Source organism: Sycon ciliatum, chromosome 5 (assembly GCF_964019385.1).
Source record: "Sycon ciliatum chromosome 5, ocSycCili1.1, whole genome shotgun sequence".
Taxonomy (NCBI): domain Eukaryota; kingdom Metazoa; phylum Porifera; class Calcarea; order Leucosolenida; family Sycettidae; genus Sycon; species Sycon ciliatum.
Genome location: NC_088647.1, coordinates 33,371,916 through 33,392,791, shown reverse-complemented (window position 1 = coordinate 33,392,791; position 20,876 = coordinate 33,371,916). Strand labels below are relative to the sequence as shown.

The 20,876-nt window shown below is 45.7% G+C and overlaps 1 protein-coding gene across 1 annotated transcript in view; it reads right to left on the bottom strand.

Moving 5' to 3' along the window:
* The window catches only part of LOC135817027 (carbonic anhydrase 1-like), a 37,803-nt gene extending 17,718 nt beyond the window's left edge, over window positions 1–20,085 (bottom strand). The window contains exons 1-3 of the mRNA XM_065330128.1: window positions 19,993–20,085; window positions 15,869–15,940; window positions 4,310–4,623 (exon numbers count right to left, since the gene is read on the bottom strand). Of these exons, the coding sequence (XP_065186200.1) occupies window positions 4,310–4,623; window positions 15,869–15,940; window positions 19,993–20,020 (414 nt within the window). The 5' untranslated portion in view covers window positions 20,021–20,085. The remainder of the gene's footprint in view (window positions 1–4,309; window positions 4,624–15,868; window positions 15,941–19,992) is intronic.
* Between the last annotated feature and the right edge of the window lie 791 nt (window positions 20,086–20,876).

Sequence of the window (20,876 nt, the reverse complement as noted above, 5' to 3'; positions counted from 1 at the left end):
GTATTAAGTATCGCGTTCATTTGGAACGATATCGTCCTTCCATAGCCCTCGTATAAGAGTTTCCGCCATGTCATGTCCTCGAACATTGTGTCTGCCCATTTGGTCCAGGCCGCTTGCATTTGTAGGCCCTTTAGGTGCCGGAGCTGCTCCTGGCAGTCGCCTTCTCTGATTGTATTGAGGATTTGTTTCCTTGGTTTTACCACGCGTGCTTTTGGTGTCACGAAGCCCAGTCCGGCTCTGGGCGGACGTGAAGCAGGCGTGTCCCATACGGCAGCAGGCGTGTCCCATACGGCCGTTTCGGCACATTCCAATTCCACAACTGGCGAGAACCTACGGGTGAACGTTTGTTCTTGTTTTCTGTGATGGCAATACAGTTGAGCGATGTTGTGGTCTTTGCTGTGCTTGATAATGTGCCATTTAATAGTTTGCTGCTGTTTCCATAGTGTTGTGATAGAAGAAGAAGAAGAAGAAGAAGAAGAAGAAGAAGAAGAAGAAGAAGAAGAAGAAGAAGAAGAAGAAGAAGAAGAAGAAGAAGAAGAAGAAGAAGAAGAAGAAGAAGAAGAAGAAGAAGAAGAAGAAGAAGAAGAAGAAGAAGAAGAAGAAGAAGAAGAAGAAGAAGAAGAAGAAGAAGAAGAAGAAGAAGAAGAAGAAGAAGAAGAAGAAGAAGAAGAAGAAGAAGAAGAAGAAGAAGAAGAAGAAGAAGAAGAAGAAGAAGAAGAAGAAGAAGAAGAAGAAGAAGAAGAAGAAGAAGAAGAAGAAGAAGAAGAAGAAGAAGAAGAAGAAGAAGAAGTAAGGGAAATGCTCACCATCAAATGGTGGATAAAAATCGTTTCGACTGCTTTTTAGACAGTAACGGGTAAAGAAAAAAGGAAAAAGAAACTCATATAATGCAATTCGAAGAGATAGGCCCCCAGTACAGTTGGGGTGTGGTTGTGTCCGTATGGTATGGTGTGTCATGTACAGGTAGTTGCGTTGTGATGTATGGTAATTTGTAGGGCGAATGTCGAGTAGGCTATGAAAATAACGATTCGACAAGAACAAGTGACTACGAGAGGTTGGCAAGGTTGGCGATCGTCCACCCCCGGCCCTTCAGAGGCCGGAATGGCGAGTTCAAATCTTGATTTTAAGGACGTCCAACTATCCTCGCTGGGTGGCCGATCGCCCACCAAGTGCTCTACAACAGGTTCACCAAACAGTTTTAATACAACGGCCAGTCGCGCCATGTTCGCTCCCTTCGCCTTAGCCATAGGACATAGCTTGAGTTCAGCGCTGCTTGGCGACAATTCCTCCGCAAGAACCTGCGCTGTTCCTTAGTGCAGCGCAAGGATCTCGCGAAGGAATCCAAGCTGGTGGATATGGCGCCTCTCGTTCCCACCTCTGCTGTGTGACTTTCCGTATCCCAGCCATTCCTTACACACGCGCTATGAAGGTGACGATAGCGTTCGATTTTGATTTCGCGCGATTGTGCAAAGCGATCTTCACTACATACCGTGAGTTCCAGCCACAGAACTCTTCTCAATTCTTTGGAGAAGAGCACTATGTCTGGACGACAGGTTGTAGGTGCTATGAAGTGGGGGAAAACAAGTTTCTCATCCTTCATGTCCACCAGGACCTGCCAGTCTGCTGAGCTAGTTACGAATTGGTCATTTAGCCGTTTGCGTTGGGAGGGGGGCTGTTTGGGGAGATTCTCTCCTGCCTTGCAGAAAGTTATGTAATCAATTCTCTTCTGTTTACTCTGCGTTTCTGCTGATGCCGTGGCCTTTTGATAAGTTTGGATGGTTTCGTTTACTAGTTTTACTATGCATTTCAGTACGTTGTCGTGGCGCCAGGTATATCTGCCCTGGTGGAGGGCTGTTGGACATGCTGATAATATGTGACGGAGCGTAGCTTGCCTGTTGCATAGAGGGCATTGTTGTTCGACCACAGAGTTACCCCACCTCCTCAGATTGTCAACTGTTGGTAGTGTGTTTAATACACAGTTTAGTTGAAAGGAGAAAGTCCTCCCGTAGCCTTCGTACAACAGTTTTTTCCAAGTGAGGTCTTCAAACATCGTGTCTCTCCACTTTAACCAGCTGCCTTGCATTTGCAGGCTTTTGAGGTGGGATAGCTGGTCTTGGCAGTCACCTTCATGAATGGTATTGAGTATTTGTTTTCTAGGTTTGATTTTCTCTTGTTTGTCATGCCTAAAGCCGAGTCCTGCCCTGCCTTGCTGGAGGTTAGTTGGACTAGCTTCAGAGATCGCTGCCTCGGCACATTCCATTTCTTTTATTGCGGAGTATTGTCTTGTGAGCAGATACTGTTGTTTGCTGTGACACTACACGGGCACCACGGTTTTGCAGAACATGTAGTCGATGACAGTGCCTGGCTGCCAGAGATGTCGAAAATGCATTTGATCCATATAGAAGATCGGGCATTATGATGGACTGGAAATAAGTTATCCGACCCTGTGTGCTGAGGCAACGCCGCATCCTCCACAGGACTTCGATCTTTCGTGATACACGGTTTGCACAGCGGGTTACGTGGTCATCCCAAGACATGTTGCTATCAAATGTTACGCCAAGGTACCTGGCAGACTCATATGTCCCTCCACCTGTGACAACGCAAGAATGACCAGTTGTGCCAGGGCGATGTGGTCATGGTGAGTTGGCTGGAGCAGCAGGCTACTACACCATGTCCTGTGTCGTTCATAGAGGGTTTCTTGGAAAGTGCACGGCATGTATCCGCTCAGCCTCTCTTTGGCAAGGTCTCCGCAGCAACCCACCAGTCATGTCTTCGGGGCAAGATGACATACGCCCGGGCGCGCGAATTGATCCACACGGATCTCGCCCGCGTAGGTGAAGACCCCACAGGGTATGGCACGCACAGTCTCCGCTTGGGAGGAACGACGGCAGCGGCCAATGCTGGCGTGCCAGAGCTCCTTCATCCACATGAAAGAACATGTATGTGGAGGATTCTCTCAAGAACATGCTGTCGGTGTCTCGCGCTATACTGCACCAGTGACTATCGGGTCAGCAATCCTTTCCGTCGTGAGTGAACAAAGACCACACTATTACAGTGATAGCAATAAAGAGAACAAATTCTGCAGTCATCGCCACACTACAACGAAGTCATGAAAGTTTACCAGAATTAATTTTCTTGTCACATTCATCAGTGGAAAGTCGTGACTGAAGAGTAACCATGCTGAACAATGATTAAATATACATTCAATGATGTGTTACGAGAACAAAATACAGTGCCAAAATAGAATGAGGGAAGGTCAGCAACAATAGAGGTGAAGTGAGAGCTAAGTGCAACGGCGGGTGAGAAATATTATAACGCTAAAACTGTGTAGTGAGACAAACAATCATGCTGTGCACCTACGAAAACATTGTTGTCTCCACGTCGATTATTTGCATATTACAGTGATCTGTATCTTTCTGTTGTGTGTGGGTGTGTCTGCGGTGTACGCAGAGGCCAGCTAGCTGGCAAAAAGTGTTCTTTTTCGTTGGCTGAGTGTAGGGAATGAAACGAAAAATGTATTTTTTTGCCAGCATTTTCACCATAGTTATGGCGCCAGGATTGCGTCATCTGGTTTTTTGTCTGTGTTCTCAAACTTTTCTCTTCATCGTGGCCTTTCTCTTTTCGTTGTAGTTTCCCACCCGCCCTCCCCTTTGTTCTCACTTCTGGATAGGTCCTGCAGGCTACGTTTTTTTCATTTATCTGATGGGGATATTCTAACCGGTTTTCCTCATGGCTGTGCCTCCGCCGGGGTCCTGGGTTTCTTTTCGCCAACTTCGGGCTGGTTAATTATCCGGCGGCCCCATTCACCACAGTGGTTCACTTTTTGCATCCTGTTTGTCTGGTACATACGTGTACATGTATAATATGCGTGAGGTGGCATGCCCTTCTTCTTGCTCATGTATACACTACGCTAAGCTCTTCCATCTTTCACAGTGAGTGAACAAAGACCATACTACTACTGTGATCTGTATCTTTCTGTTGTGTGTGGGTGTTTCTGCGGTGTACGCAGAGGCCAGCTAGCTGGCAAAAAGGTTTTATGAAAGATCCCTGGGAAAAATAACTCGGACCTTTTATCAAACGTTTTCAATTTTTGTCCAAAAGCAAAAAAGAACGATAGGGGGCTAGAAAAGGCTCTTCTCAAGAGATTCACCAAAAACATTTTCAAATTTCATCTCTACCTTGCCGATAAAGTAAAAAATGCAGTCAAAATGCAGTCATATTACCCCTAAAAAAGTTGTACCGCCCAGCCACTTTTTAAAGTGTCAGATCTTAAAAGGTCTGCAATACTGTGTATACTCAACCCTCTTACCTCACCAGCTGTTCTTGCACCATCTACTGAATGCTCGGATGACATGAGCGTAGAGTTTCCAAAATGGATGTGGAAATTATCGATACGGTATTGCTTCGAACCTAGTGGGCCACCAGTGATGTCCACTTTTGTTAGGAGCACAGGGTCCGCTAGATTGGCGTAGAAATAAAAGCTTGCATTAGATGGTGTGCTCGTAACATTGAGTGCGGGGTAGGTCATATATACTGCGCTGGCTTTTGGGATGTTGATTGGTGACTGGTCTGTTCCATTGCCGCACGTCTCAAAGCCAGAAATGTTGCCCCAGCCAGCAGGACCTGCAGCACAGAGGTTACAGTTGTCACACCATTTCAAAGTTTAGGTCAGTGTGGTTGAACAACTTTAACCCTAGAACAGCCAGCGGTGTCATTTGACACCGAGCGGGTTTAACTTTTGGAATTACTGAAATATGGTTCATCAGAATCAGCTCAAATCTCGTGACTATTCCTAATTTTGTTCCTGTTTCGTCTGCCATATACCTTTGATTTATAATCGATGAGGTACCATATTAGCGGCAAGCAGGTATGCCTAGAACGGCCAACCGGTGTCATTTGACACCTACACTAAAAAAAAACCATTATTGCAAGTAGATGGAAACGATTTGAAGAGATTTCGAAGGCGTCATTCATATTGAGTTGCTTGTGTGCCGACCAGGCAAAGGAAAGTTACATGGGCAGGAAAACTTCTGAATACAGGACGAAATAATTATACGATCAACATACAACCGTTGAGTGAGAATCGCGAATTTGGAACAGGTGAACATTAGTACACAGATTACACAAAACATGTGGCGAATGTCCTTGATATTGTTTATTCCCTTTCATTTTCCTGCAAATTGTCCCAGAGGAGCCATCGGAGTCTGACGGAGAACTACATGCAATCTGATGACCATGAAAGCAACATTTCCCACAACATCTTCATCTGATGCATCTTCAAGTGTAGTGACCATTGGCAGGGGTGGATCTGTTCTGTCATATGATGGTGTAACTTTGGGTCACAACAATGGCAACTGGGCACCTGCGAATTCGTAATGTATTGAAGTTTCCGAGCTTCCAGAAACGGACAAGTATTGCGGTTAAATCCAGATGAGGGATTGTCAGAAGCAGGTGCAGGCGTGGTGGAGATCCAGAAATCAATTGTGCCGAGGAAGAGGAATCACAACTCTGCAACCTGGAGATGGTTCACCGCATTATTGCAAGGATGGTGCTGTGTAGGTTATCTTTTACAACTACTGGACGCGCTAATGAGGCTCTTGAAACAAACCTCTTCGTCTCTTCCACTTCAGCCTTAACAGGCAGGCAGCCGCTGGGATGCTTTCTCCAGCTTTATTCGCTGCGAACGTGGAGCATAGGCTCCAACAGTGCAAGGAGCGTGAAGAGCGCAGTGCCAGACGGCAAGAGGGTGCGCTCAGCACAGAGTTTGATGAAAAGCTCAAGGAGATGAATGAGCGCATCACCAGGGTGTATGAGGATAATGGTGAAGCCGCCCGTGTGAGGTCGCTGGGAGGTACAGCGGAAGCTCCCAGTCACAGCGGTGGGCGTAGGCTTTTAATGAAAGTCCCTATATACGATGGAAGGCAGCCACTGGAGCGTTATCTCGACCTGTTCGAGGACATCTGTGTCAAGAATAAGTTCGACGAAAACGAATGGCTGCTGCGATTGCGTATCGCGCTATCGGGTAGCATTGTGAAAAGGAACTGTATTGGCTACAGTACCTATGAGGAAGCAAAGCGAGATTTGCTTGCCTCGCTCGGAAGGACGCCATACAAAGCACGGAAGACTTTGTTTACAGGCAAGCAGCGGTCAGTGAAGTCTTTGAAGCCAGTGAGAGGATCAGATCCAAGGACCACAACGTCGATGCAGTGCATGGCGATATTGGTCGGACACGCGGAGAAGCAGCTGGAGTCTCTGCTAAGGAAAGGAGAAAGGCGATGCTGCACAGCAAGGAAGGACTCAACGGCGAGACTGTGTGGAACACAGATTGTTGTGTGTTGTCTGGTCCAGAGTCTGCCTTGGGTCGAAGCAGTGGACCAGTGACCGTGTCATGTGTCACAGCTCAAATCGACGAGCTCGGAGCAATTGAGTTGGCTGAAGTCGTGATCACTGATATTCCACCATGGCCATCCCCGCAGCAGAAGTTGACAAGTTTTGGATGGTAGTCAGAGCCCTGGATCACCTTGTTGCACGACGGTGAGAAGCCCTTTGGTGGGGAGAATATTATGAAACCACAAGTTCTCTAGTGTGAAAGGCCTTCTCGCTGGTGACATTGTGTTCGTTTCAATGCAGTTGCATCTCGACTCCGCCGTACCGCTGATGTTTACGGCGCGGTATACGCTACATGCGCTATGTGCGATTTGATGTGTGCTCTGTAGTTGTATTTGTATGTGTATGCCTTTCTGATATAGGAGAAGGACAAAATGTTACGAGTTATGATTAACATTTTGTCCTTCTCCTTTTTAATTTAATTGGCGCACCATCCGAGTTGAATGTTCTGATATACGCTGTCATTTTCACGCTATAACTAGCTTGTTATCTTAGGGCGCGTTTGGTTGGTACGACCTAGAGCGGGATTTACCAGAACAGCGCGTTTGGTTGGGACTGCACCTGTTTTGGGTCGGCCAGAACATGTTCTGCTTGCACCGGCCTCGAGGCCGGAGCAGACCGAGCAGTTTCACTTTTCCACAGTGAAACCGAGCGGGGACATCGACTTTGGTCCCAAATGCATATGCTTTTGGGTTGGACTCGCCGTACCGGACAAAATGGTGACCCATGCACACTTTGAAGAATGCACCAAGTTTGGCATATTTTTCACAAATATGTGCTCTGTTTTTCGAGTACCATTTGGTTGGCATGAGGCTGCTCCCTGTGCACCAGCTGTTCGATCCTATTCTAGATCGTACCAACCAAACGCTCCCTAAGAGTCTCTTCAAAATAGTTATTAGATTCGATCGGAGTGAAATATACCGTTAAGATTCAATAGTTGTCCTTGTGCCGCGTGGTTGTTCGGTCCATTAGCCATGTCCCCCCCCCCCCCCCCCCCCCCCCTCCTCCTCCACCACCCTACACAGTGGGTCCATTGTTATTAGGCGTCTGCCTGTTTTGGTTTCTCCACTATAAACGAGAGAGCTTGGAAGCTCAGGGCCCTACGCTATGCTTTTATGCTTTTTTGCCTAGCTCATCGTACATGTTATAAGAACTGATGGAATTGTCTTTTTCCGTTCATTGGCCACATCACTGTATTGCAAAAACGTTTCAATCGGTTTGAATATTATGAGTTAGGCAAAAGTATTTGCAGAATTTATTGCGGATTGTTGTTTCTCTAATAATCATCTACTTTTGTTTTGCTCCTTCTTTAATTTTTATCTCCTTATATTGGAAATCAACAAATTTTGGCCGATGAGAAATAGAAACCTCTCGATTAGAGAGGTCAAGATGCACGTTATTTCCGACGTGACGCGCAGTTTCACGTCAAATTTGAAATCGATCGGTATTTTTGCTCTCACATGCATCCATTGCTCAATCATGCATCATTTGCCTGTATGACAAACGTTGGCCTGCGATTTACTTTGTCCGGTTGGTACCAAGCGGCGAAATCAGCGAAATTAAATTGCCAGCGAACATTAGTTGATTTTAATACAGGAATCGAATTTTCTGGCCTTTTTGTAGTAATACATCTACATTGACCTGTTGAGCCAATGACGACGCCGAATGCATGGTTGCCTGTGGAGCACATTACATAACTTTACAGTCTCCTAAAATACGTACGTATCCTGTCCGACGGCAAAAGAGGCTGCAGATTTAGTTTTTCTGCGCGTCGACGGGATGTCTGCGACGCGAAAGTTCAGCTCGCGTTATTTGGCTCGCACGTCGAAAAAATCAACGCGAGTGACCTGCTGCTCACATCGAAATTTGGACATTACATAACTTTACAGTCTCGTATATAAATACGTATCCTGTTCGACGGCAAAAGAGGCTGCAGATTTAGTTTTTCTGCGCGTCGACGGGATGTCTGTCCTGACGTTTACTGGGACCGGCGCTGACTCTGCCGATCACGGCGTTCTGGACTCGACGGGATGTCTGACCTGACGTTTCCTGGGACCGGCTTAGACTCTGCCGATCACGGGCGTTCTGGACTCAACGGGATGTCTGTCCTGACGTTGCCTGGTACCGCCGGACTCTACCGATCACGGGCGTTCTGGAGTCGACGGGATCTCTCTTCCGACGTTTCCTGTGACCGGCACTGAATCGCTCGTTCACGTTTATTTTGGAGACGACGGGATCTCTCTTCCAAAGTATGTTTATGCTGACGCATCCTATCACCTAATCAGCGTCTATTCTAATTTAATTTCCTCCTCGTCTCCCTATTTCTTTCCAAATCCCACTCTACATCAGGGAGTCGTATGCATAATACAATGAATATTGGTACAGTACGGGACAGATACAGGAGCCCGCAAATATTGTGGACAGCTGTTATGTACAATCCTGTAGAGCCTTTGTAGTCACAGATACGGGACAGATACGGGATAGCGCCAGGCGTGACACAAACAAACAAACAAACAAACACACAAACAAACAAATACCAAATTAAAGCTGTGTGGACCCTGGCTAGCGCCAGACGTTACTGAAGTAACGTCTTCTGCATAGCTACGGGAATAACAGAATACTACTACCGTAAAATCCCGCCAGAGCGCCCCGTCCCTCCCATCCGCCCCTCCCCTCGGGCTTCTTGTCAGGGACGTGATTGATTGTATCCTCGTATGACTCTGTCGCAGTCTGTGATGCCGTACTGTACTGCAGACGCGTGCTCAACCCCGTTGGAAATGTACGCAACAGTGCCCACCCTCTTGACCAGGGATCGCAAAAACCCTACGTTTTGTTCGGTCTGTACGACTCCTGGCTCTTGACCTTTGGTCGGTGTACGAGATGCACGAACAGTTTTCGTAGGGTGAGTACTTTTTCATGTAGCACTGAATGCGGCAAGTAGGACTCGCCCATCCGCCCCTCCCCACCTGAAGCGTCGAGGAGATAGGGGCGCTCTGGCGGGATTTTACGGTACTCCTGACACTTTTAGAGAATCAGAGGGTTCATAACAGCACCATCCATGTACATGATTGTACCATAGCGGCATCATAATAACGAGAGAGTTTGGAAGCTCAGGGCCCTACACTATGCTTTTTGCCTAGCGAGAGTCAACGTTCTCTTTGCATTCGAGGATAATACGACACGGTCTACCGCATTGATGACCTCAGCAAAAAAAAGCATTGGGATGTTATAAATTTTTCATTACTCCAATTTTTTAAAAGACATAACCTGGGATTTGCATTCCCCCGATATACTTCGCATACATACTCATTCTTCTAAGTTGGTTCACGTTATGATCTTGCATTTGAAAGCCCTATTTGAATATTGTGGCCAGCTAGCTGTCTTTGATGGAACGGTGCGGGATGGTGCAGGCATGCCGGCGCCGATGCAGTCCTTGATGGTACGGTACGGGACAGGTACGGGATAGCGGCAGGCATGCCAATGCCACAAACAAACAAACGATCACGGAACGAGAGAGCTTGGAAGCTCAGGGCCCTACGCTATGCTTTTTTGCCTTGATGACCTAGACAAAAAAAAGCATAGGGATGTTATAAATTCTTTAAAAAATTCCTTTTTTTTAAGACATAACCTGGGATTCGAACCCGCACTATCGCGCCCTGCATGCATCCCCGGTCTTTAAAAAATTCCTTTTTTTAAGACATAACCTGGGATTCGAACCCGCACTATCGCGCCCTACATGCATTCCCCCATACACTTCGCATTCATACCCATTCTGCCAAGTTGCTTCACGTTCATGATCTTGCATTTGAAAGCCCTATTTGAATATGCATTGTGGCCAGCCGTCTTTGATGGTACGGTACGGTAGGGATAGGTACGGGAGAGGTACGATCGAGGGTAATACGACACCGTCTCCCGTACTGTACCATCAAACACAGCTGGCCACATACAGCTGCCCGCAATATTCAAATAGGGCTTTCAAACGCAAGATCATAACGTGAAGCAACTTGGAAGAATGGGTATGAATGCGAAGTGTATGGGGGAATGCATGCAGGGCGATAGTGCGGGTTCGAATCCCAGGATACAGTATGCCTGAAAAATAGGAGAATTGAAAAATTTATAACATCCCTATTATTTTTTGCCGTCAGATACGGGATAGCGCCAGGCGTGACACAAACAAACAAACACACAAACAAACACCAAATTAAAGCTGTGTGGACCCTGGCTAGCGCCAGACGTTACTGAAGTAACGTCTTCTGCATAGCTACGGGAATTAAAGCTATGTGGACCCTGGCTAGCGCTAGACATAAGTGAAGTAACGTCTTTAGCCTAGCTATGGGAATAATGCTTCAAGTATAGGTCGGTGTGTTTGAACGTCTTTAAGACTTGAAATCTGGACCTTCCATGTACATGATTGTACTATCGCGGCATCACAATAATAATAATTTCAAATGGTCACCACCAGCCAATTAGGACATGTGTCAAAGTATTGAACGTTTTCGTTCCCTTCTTCTCAAAATACTACAGGGAATGATGGAATTACCTTAGAGACTACAACTATAAAGAAAAGAAGTTCAGAGATTCATCACCCCAATTACGTGTAGAAGTGACACAAAAAAAATAGATGTGAAGAGTCAAGAAAACAGTATGGAAATCAAATAAGTGACAAAACGTAGTGACAAGAAAAAGAGAGAGAATATCAAGAGATCATGAGATTTTTTCGCACGATGAACAGTGCCTAACAACTGCAAAGGCAACACATTCTCCTTCTGAACACAAAGCTCAGGGTCTAACTTACGTATGTACAAAGCTTTCAACACGGCAAGATGTAACAAAGACCTACCACGCGACCAAACAGAGAATACATCATCGGAATACCACTCACGACAACTAGCACTGCCCGACAGGTGACACTTGATTGCCAATGTCTTGTTTCCCAGGCCCGACAACTTCGTCGTTGTCACCTCCGATCCTGCCGCTTGCCAGTCTCTCCCATTACGCCCTGCATCCCTGCAATTCCGATTGCCTGGGTCAACATCAGTGTGCTGCTCCACGTCCAGTCTGTCCTGCTTCCGTGGTCTACCTCGTTTCTTCACATTAACCGTTGTTGTCACTTCCAGTATTGGTTCTTTTGACTCCTCATCAATTCATCTCCTCAACTGGCTTCTGGTGACCCGTCCGGGGCTCGATTGTTCAGATGTCAGTTTCGGTGGTTTCCGTATCGGTCTCTTCTTCTTGTTGACTGTTGTTCGGGTTGGCTCCAGCCCTGCGCCCGACAAAGAGGAGGAGGGGTCGGCAAGCGTATTCAAAGCAGAGTTGGACGAGTCCACCTCAGACACAGACTGCACTGGACACTTCGGCAGACGACCACGCCGAGGGCGAGAACCACGTGCAGCTACAAGGACAAGATTCAACGGTGCACGTTGACGAATCCGTGCGCCCAGGTGCTGAAAGGTTCTACCTATGTACAAATTTTCACAATTTCGGCACTGAAAGAAATATAATTTTGCTTAGGGTAGGTAGAACGTCCTTCTTCACGCTGAATGCACGGGTCGTCCCAAAGATGACATACAAGTTGACACACGGATGAGAGGAGCAAACAGTATTCCGCACCTCCTTCTCCATGCGCGAAGAACTGGCACCAACCCACGGCAAACGTAGTACCACAGGGCATCTCTCCGGTCCAAAAGTAATCGTCTTTTCCAAGGTCGGTTTCTGGTTGATGAGTTTCATTAAAAGTGTCTTTGGATAGCCATTCTTTGTCATTATCGTTAAGAGTCGTTCTAGTTCCTCGTCCAACAGATGAGGGGAACATATCCTATGTGCACGGTAGACAAGGGCCTTGACGAGGTGTGTTTTGGACTTGACATTGGGATATACAAGCCTGTGAAAGTTGGCTTTCTATAAATGGTCGTGTCCATGTTGTGCGTATTCATGTTACGAGAAATCCTACCATCCAGGAAAAAAAGGGTACCATTATTTTCACCATCTGATGTGAATTTTAATGCTGGATGTAAGGAGTTGAGAGTTTCCATAAACCTATCCCAGGTTTCTTTGTCGTCGTCGTGACAATGCACATCGTCAACAAAACGACAGTACATTGATGGCCAAAGTGAAGGGTCGATAGACGACTCGCAGAAGCCAAAAAATATATTCGCCAAGACTGGTCCCAAAGGCGGTCCCATGGCGACTCCATCAGTCTGTTTGTACATTATATTGTCGAATGAAAACTCCACACCAGACGTGACCATCAACATAAGTTTCACGAACTCCGTTTCATTCAAATTAAAAAAATACGGACTGGTGAGGACGCACGTACAACGACAACAGAAGTGACAACAACAGTCAATATTTGAAAACGTGGTAGACCGCGAAAACGAACCTCAATATCTGACACCGGACAAGTTGGAGTAAGAAAGCTCAATAGAAATCCGCAATGGAGGAGACGTAGCTGAAAGGACACTGGGCATCGCGCACACAACAGCTAGTGTCAGGAAACGTAGAAGGCCGCGGAAAAGCAAAGAGACGGATAGTGGTGATGCCGCGAAGAGGCGAGATGACGGGACATTGGAGGAGACAACACCCAACGGAGCTAAGAATCGCATTTCGTCAATCAAGCAACATCTGTCAGCCCGTACCAACTGTCGTGAGTTGCACAGTGATAATGTTTTCTCAATATTGTCACATGGTAGATGTGCGTTGCATTTGGCTGTGTTAGAAGCTTTGTATATCCGTAAGTTAGATCCTGAAATTTGCGAACAGAAAAAATGTGTTGTCGCTACAATTGTTTGGTGTTACTCCTCGTCGAGGTGTTAACAATGTAACTTATTTTCTCACTATGTTGTTGTCACTATTATTATTTTCCTTCGAGTTTTGTGTCGTGCTGAACTTGATAATTTTCCACCTTGTCACGAGTGTTGTCATCTCATTATCTTTATGCTATATAAGTTTTAGTCTTTCCAACTTGAGCCATTCCCTGTATAATCCTTGGTGAGAAGGAACCGAAAACGTTCGGATACTTTGACAAGTGCCTTATTGTGACTAGATGTGTGTTTGCGTGGATACTTGCGACCCAAAACTTACCATTGTTTTTAAAGTATTATCCGCCGCCAAAAGCGTTGCACCGTGAAGGCAAACTTGGACACTGGGCCTCCTTTGCTCAGTGTCTTGTAGCAGCGTGTTCACAAACCGAGAGTTAAATTCAAGTTCCATCTACTAGTGCTTTAGGGGTCGTCCGTAATTATCGAACTTTTTTCACGAAACGAAATAATTTCGTTATGGGGTGGGAGGGGGTTGACCAAATTCGTTTCAGAAAACTTCGATGTACATGGCCATAGGAGCAGTGACACACTTGCGACTTTTGTTGTATATGCATGTATATGTCAACAATTTTTACGTTCTGAGGGGGAGGGAGGGAGGGGTTGGATCTAAACTAAAATAATTCGTTTGGTGAAAAAAGTTCGATATTTACGGACGGCCCCTAAAGCGGGATTCACAGAAGCATTTTTGCGATGCGACACGCGATGCGACAGCCGCGAAACCGGGAAATCCCCAAATCGCAACCATTGCGGACCCTACGCAACTGACGCAACTGCGCCATCGCAGGCCATCGCAGAAGTTGAGCTTGGCTCAACTTTTGCGATGCGATGCGATGCGACAAGCGATTTGGCGTACGATTTTGACCTTTTCTACAGCAAAGTTGTACAAAGGTGCAAGAGTTGCCTATAAATTTGTACAAGTTCAAACCGCGCGAATATCATGGTGACGTAGCCAAATCAGCAAGATGTTGTCGCATCACTGACTTCTTCTGTGAATGGTATTTCGCGAGTTCGCATCGCACGCGTCCGTCGCAGATCGCGTCGCATCGCGTGTCGCATCGCAAAAAAGCTTCTGTGAATCCCGCTTTAGGCTCTTTATTTTTATTTTTATAGTACATGTACCTTTACCTGTTGGTAGTACAATCGTTGCTAGTTTATAAATGTATGCACGTTCCGTCCTGTTAGTTGTCTTGACGGATACAGGACTCGCAACACTACTGTACTCACTAGTATTAGCAGTAGTAAGTAATAGGGTCTTGAGCTCTGCAGCGTATGTGAAGCTCCCATGCTGCGTGCTTGTACAGCTGCAATACACCTGGGCTACACTGGTGGAAGTACAGACCCCTTGCCCGTCTTTGTCCACGCTGATGCACGTAACAGCGACTGTTGCCCTCTTATATTTTTTATCGCCATGACACTGTTTCAATTACTTCAAACAACGCCTCCCAATCACCCATATTGATCTATTGAATCTTGTTCTTGCCCTCCGTGGTCGCCTCAATACAGCTATATTCAGTGTCAGGTTACTCCGTGACTGCCAACACTACTCTGTTGCACCTAAGTATTTGCAGAAACGAGTGCAGAAACTAAAGCTTTATGATTCCATCTCTATCGAGAAAGTACTTTTTCAGGATGATCTTAACAAGGCAATGAGCCAACTTCACAATGCACGATCGAGGATTGTGTCTTCGTATCAGAAAGTACGAAGACTTCTCAATACCTTCAATTTTCTTAGATTTTGTTAGATTTTCTTGGCTAATATCGCAATGTGACTGTATTGTGTCTTCGTGCTTTCTGATACGAAGACACAAACCTCGATCGTGCATTGTGAAGTAAGTGGTCAATAATATACTGCGTTATTCCCGTAGCTATGCAGAAGACGTTACTTCAGTAACGTCTGGCGCTAGCCAGGGTCCACACAGCTTTAATTTGGTATTTGTGTGTTTGCTTGTGTGTTTGATTGTTTGTGTCACGCCTGGCGCTATCCGTATCTGACGGCAAAAAAGCATAGGATGCTATAAAATTTTCAATTCTCCTATTTTTTTTTCAGGCATATCCTGGGATTCGAACCCGCACTATCGCCCTACATGCATTCCCCCATACACTTCCCATTCATACCCACTCTTCCAAGTTGCTTCACGTTATTATCTTGCGTTTGAAAGCCCTATTTGAATATTGCGGGCAGCTGTATGTGGCCAGCTGTGTTTGATGGTACGGTACGGGAGACGGTGTCGTATTACCCTCGATCGTACCTGTCCCGTACCTATCCCCTACCGTACCGACGGCTGGCCACAATGCATATTCAAATAGGGCTTTCAAATGCAAGACCACAATGTGAAACAACTTGGAATAATTAGTATGTATGCGAAGTGTATCGGGGATGCATGCAGGGCGCGCGATAGTGCGGGTTCGAATCCCAGGTTATGTCTAAAAAAAAAGGATTTTTTTAAAGAATTTATAACATCCCTATGCTTTTTTTTGTCTAGGTCATCCAGGCAAAAAAAGCATATAGTAGGGCCCTGAGCTTCCAAGCTCTCTCGTTAATTCAGTTATTCATGTTGGTGGGTAACAGTGCTTTTATGCATAGCAACACCACCAGCCAAACTCTTGCATTCTGTTTCAGTAATCAAATTTCGCCAATGCCCACGATGGAAGGGATGACTTACCAAAAGGCGAATCAGGGTTGTAATTCCATAGTTCTTGAGGGAGGCTGCCGGAAGCACATACAGCTGTAATACCTTTACACAGCAGGATTGGAGTATAGTCACAAATGACAGAATAATATAAAAATGTGAAAAGCAACATATCTTCCGATCTTGAAAATTCAAACCACAAAGCGGCTTTAGTCTTTCTCAACCTGTCAACTAACAAACAGTAAGATCAAGTCGTTGCAGCTTGAAGGAATATTCAACACATCAGAGTATAAAGCAGAACACCTGTGGACAGGATGGACAGAAACGGGCGTTGCCTACAGAGCTGTCACCTGACAGCAGTGTCAATCATCTACATGAGCACAATTATCTCCCTTTTATTCCCGCCGGCAGATGAATTTTGTAACAAGAAATGATGACATATCAGCACAGGAAGTATAATGTAAAAACGGATAGCCCCGAAAGGAATTAGTATCCCTGTCCATTGCATTACATCTGGGGAAAATGTGACAAACCCTGTAAGGCTTCCTTTTCACTACTAACACCAGTAAATTTGCATCCCACCTTGATTTTCAGTAACCCGAACTTCATGATGTTCTCACTAATGTACGTAGCACAAAAGGCAGTATCCCTTAGAGGGTGAGGATGTACAGAGGAATGTGGATTGAATACTACTTATCCATGCCGGTTCCTTTTTTCTTCTCCTCCCCTTCTCCCTTCCTTGCCGTGGTTGGCTAACACCCTCTCTCTTTGTATTGGCCGGTGTTCTCACTGTGCTATGAGATGCTGTAATAAATAAAATAAATAAAATAAAATAAGCCTTATGGCAGTTGTACAGATCTACGAAATCCGGTAGAATCCCGTAGACCCGGTTGGGTTTTGAATGTGCAGGAACCTATTGTGTTTTCTGCTATTTCCACTAAGAAATGGGGCCTGAAGGCATTTCATATGAAAACCTTTTTTTCTGACAAAGATCTACCTAGTCATTAGCTCTACCCAATGTGAAGAAGCTGGAAAAGCGGTTGCTTGCCATTAAATTATGAGTTTAAAATTGGTCAAATGCGCATGCCTAGCACACAATGAACACCCTACCAAGTCTACGGAATTCTACAGGATTGCGTGGATCTGTACAGCTGACATAAGGTCTATTGGGTGCTAAGACTTGCGGCTACTTGAAAGCACAAAACTGCTCTACAGTCCATTCAGAAAAAGATGGACTTCTAGCTTTTGGCCATAAATGGGTCAAACTTTGAGTTTTTTTAGAATTTTTTTCTGCAATCCCCTATGGAATCCTCTTCCAATTATGTTTCTGAAGTCTATTTGTCCAAAAAGCAAGCCATAACAAGAATAGGATATCGGCCAGGTTTTGCCCCAGAAGCATTGAATTGGAAAAACCATCAAAATCCAGGCCGTTTGACCCTGCCTGCAACAGTGCATTGTGGGGTTCGAACCCCAGTTCAGGTTAGTCATGGCCCAAATTTGCTCTGCCCACATCGATATTTTGCCGCACAATTTTGCTGCAAGATTTTCGATATTCTGCTCGGCATTTCCTTTCTCTGTCGATATTTTGCTTTCATTTTGCTCGAGATAAAATGAGTTTCAAGGAAAAATCTACAATCACTGTCGCTGATGACTACGGAATTTTTGATTGGGCTCCTGCTGCTGCTCAACTTTCAACAAAAATGTAGCCACGAGTCTGTTTTGTCCTACTTTTATGCTCGTTTTCAACCTTGGTGACTGATTGTGTTGGGAAAGTCCCTAAGAAGCCTTGGATTTTCCGAAAAGCCCACCAAAACTCGATATTTTGCTCGAAACTTGCCGGCAACTTGCGCATCCGATATTTTGCTCAAAGAATTGCTAGCAAATTTGGGCTATGACTAGTTCAGGTACCCTTTTTCAAAGTTCAAATTTCGCAGAACTGCACTGTGTACAATGAAATCACGAAAAATCGCCAAATACGGGAGCTCGCCAGAGCCAGAGCCCATCTTTTTCTGAATGGACTGTAAAGTGGCTGAAATAGGGAATGTGCATCAAAGATGGTCATCCGTTAAGGGGGCAGCCTACCCATAAATTTCATATGGCATTCAATTGACCGTAACTTTGGTGTTTCTCAATGGATTTGAGTGAAATTTTGACCACACACTCCTGCCACTATGCTGGCCCTCAGGACATGATTTACAAGTTCTTGCGCCTCACTGACAGGCTTTCCAGGCCGGAAAAACTCAAATTTCCGGCATAGTGCCACGGTGTGCGAGCCACCCAGGAGCCAAACAAATGCATTTACCTCAAGTACAATTTTTTCACATTTTCGTGCTCATTCTGTTCGTGCGCAGGACTCAAACCTAGAACAAGTCCAGAAGCAGCCATGGGTGATGGGGTAGGGCCCCTCAACGAGGCCCTGGAATCTGTCACAACGGAACGAGTGGGCGTTCTCTCACACACTTCCACAGACCCAAGTCAATTTTTGAATTTTTTTAGGTTTAGCACGTGCTACGAGGTCGTACCTTTGATACAACATCCAGTGCTGGGACCTCCACAGCAAGCCATTTCCACAGCGCTGCACACCAAATCCAGGATACCCTCAGAAACTGGCAAAGACTACCACTCACGTTTCACTACTGCCTAGTACTGAATCCTACCTGACTTCTTTACACGACTCAAACTTGCCAAAGTCACTAAATCAACGTCAACTACAATAATCAAGCCACATATCTGCAACGTCACGAGGGTGCTGGCAAAAGTCCTGCTGCACGGCGGCGGGCTTCGCCCCGCCGCCGTGCAGCCCAATACGTGGCTCAAAAACCTGATTTTTTGGATTTGGAGCAAAATTCTGCACACTTTCACGCGTTTCCATGATACGACAAGTTGCGCACGGTCTGCTCACATTCAAATACAGTGCTGCCAACAAATGACAGCGTGCAACAAAAAAATCTTTCCTTGCAAGGGCACATTTTCGGCCATAACTCTTGAACGGCCGGTCAGATCGGGACACACTTTTCAGAGAATTTGCAGCTATTCATGCTCTTTTAACTGACGTAGCAATCAATATGAATTTACAAATCCCCTCCCCCCTTACTTTGCATGTAGAACCAAGAGTACATAACCCCCCAGAGTGAGCAATGCCGTTCCAGCTCTGCATAGGGTCTTCATCGAGCGGAATCGGATCTTCTGATGTCATGCGTACACTCCACACCAGCGCAAGGCCGGTCTCAAGGCAGGACACCGTTGTTGTTGATCCAAGAGTACCCGCGACTCCCCGGGTTCCCCTCAGATGTGTACAGTATTATGACGCAAAGATCCTAATATGCTCAACCAAGACCCTATGCAGGGCTGGATCAGGCGTTGCACACTCTGGGGGGTTACTCTTGGTAGAACCCATTCTAGTACTTTTATCAGCATAATCTTATAAAGTTGACGACCTTTTATGCAGAGCTGGTATCAAGATGTGTACAGTTGTAATGGATCTGCTCCGCAAAACCAAATGAAGGGATTATGGTTACTTGTTTCTGATATTCCTTCTGACAGTTGTTTCGCTTACCAAAGAGAAAGCGATACTGAATAAAATTGGATATGGATTTCGTCTATTCTACATTTGAATAAAATATTCTTGCATTATTGAATTGAAACTCGGGTATTGAGCCAATAATAAAAGTAGAAAGGAAAAGGACATATGGAAAGGAGTAAAGAGTAACCCTAACTCTCTAGTTACAGTGGTGGAGAGTTACTCTTTTAACTCGTTTCCATACGTCCTTTTCCTTTCTACTATTATTGAATTGCCTAATGGTTTCGTCCTCGGTTCTACAGTTTCTACCGGTACTTGATTTACAGGCAGCTGTGACGTTGCATCTATTTGATGTGTACCGTTTTGGCCCCGAGTTCTCCTGAACCACCTTGAAGACCTTTTTTTGTTTCCCACATCGTTAAGTTAAAACTCCAAGTTACAATGGAATTACAAGACTTCCTTTCCAGCATTCACCAGCTGTATTAGGGTGGAACACAGCGCCCCAGCCATGATTCAAGACTGGCCACAATTACAAAAAAATCTAACGACAGTTAGTCTACGAGTTTCATCCCTTGTAAACTGAAAAATTAAATCAATGTTAGTCTAGGCACAATCTTGTCTGCATACTCGTACTCACAGAGTGAAAGAAGTAGCACGACCTCCATGTTTCTAGCTTGCACACGCACACGAGCCCTTGTTCGAAAGTCTGCAGATACAATCTCGGGGTGAACGTTTCTAGCTCCCTCTTGGACGTACCTCAAATGAAAAGAGGAGGACTGAAGCGCGAAATTGACTATTTACAACAGAAGTCTTCCATCCCTAGTGTTCTACCAAGGCGGTGTTTACATGAGGCGTTTCAACCCGGGTTGAGTTCGACCCGGGTCAGATTTCAACCCGCCATGTGCACAAAGTGAATGGCGCGTTTACATGACGCATTGCGCTTGACCCGGGTTGAAATTTCGCCCGGGTTGATTTCAACCCTCCCCCCAAGGCCAAGGGGAGGGTTGAAACCAAACCGGGTCAAGAAAATCGTACAAACGTACTTCTGTGCGTATCTCGCGCCAGGTTTGAACAGCACGTTAGCACTAGCACTGCAGATGCAAATTTCGCGCGAACGGATTCACGTGACCATGCAGGACTGTAGATTCGGTGTAGAAGTGGACCTTTGGCGGCATATCAGTATTTGACCCGGCGAAATTTCAACCCGGGTCAAGCGCAATGGGGCTGTTAAGTGATGACGTCACAGTTCCTTCGATACGCATAACAACGATCCCACTGGGGACAAACAAAAGTAGCGTCGTCTCCACCGACCCAGTTGTCAGTGGCAACATATAGGAATCGTGTACATTTCTTCGTTTCTTCTTTGCTGTTTTCAGTGAGTGTTTTGTTTTCTCTTTGTCCTTGATCTCGACGATGTTGTCGTGCTCATTACCTTACTGAGACGTCTCTTGTGACTGTAGCCAGTGTCATGGAGGATTTTATTGGCGTGACAAGGTAGATCGCCGAGATCGAGCGTGAAAA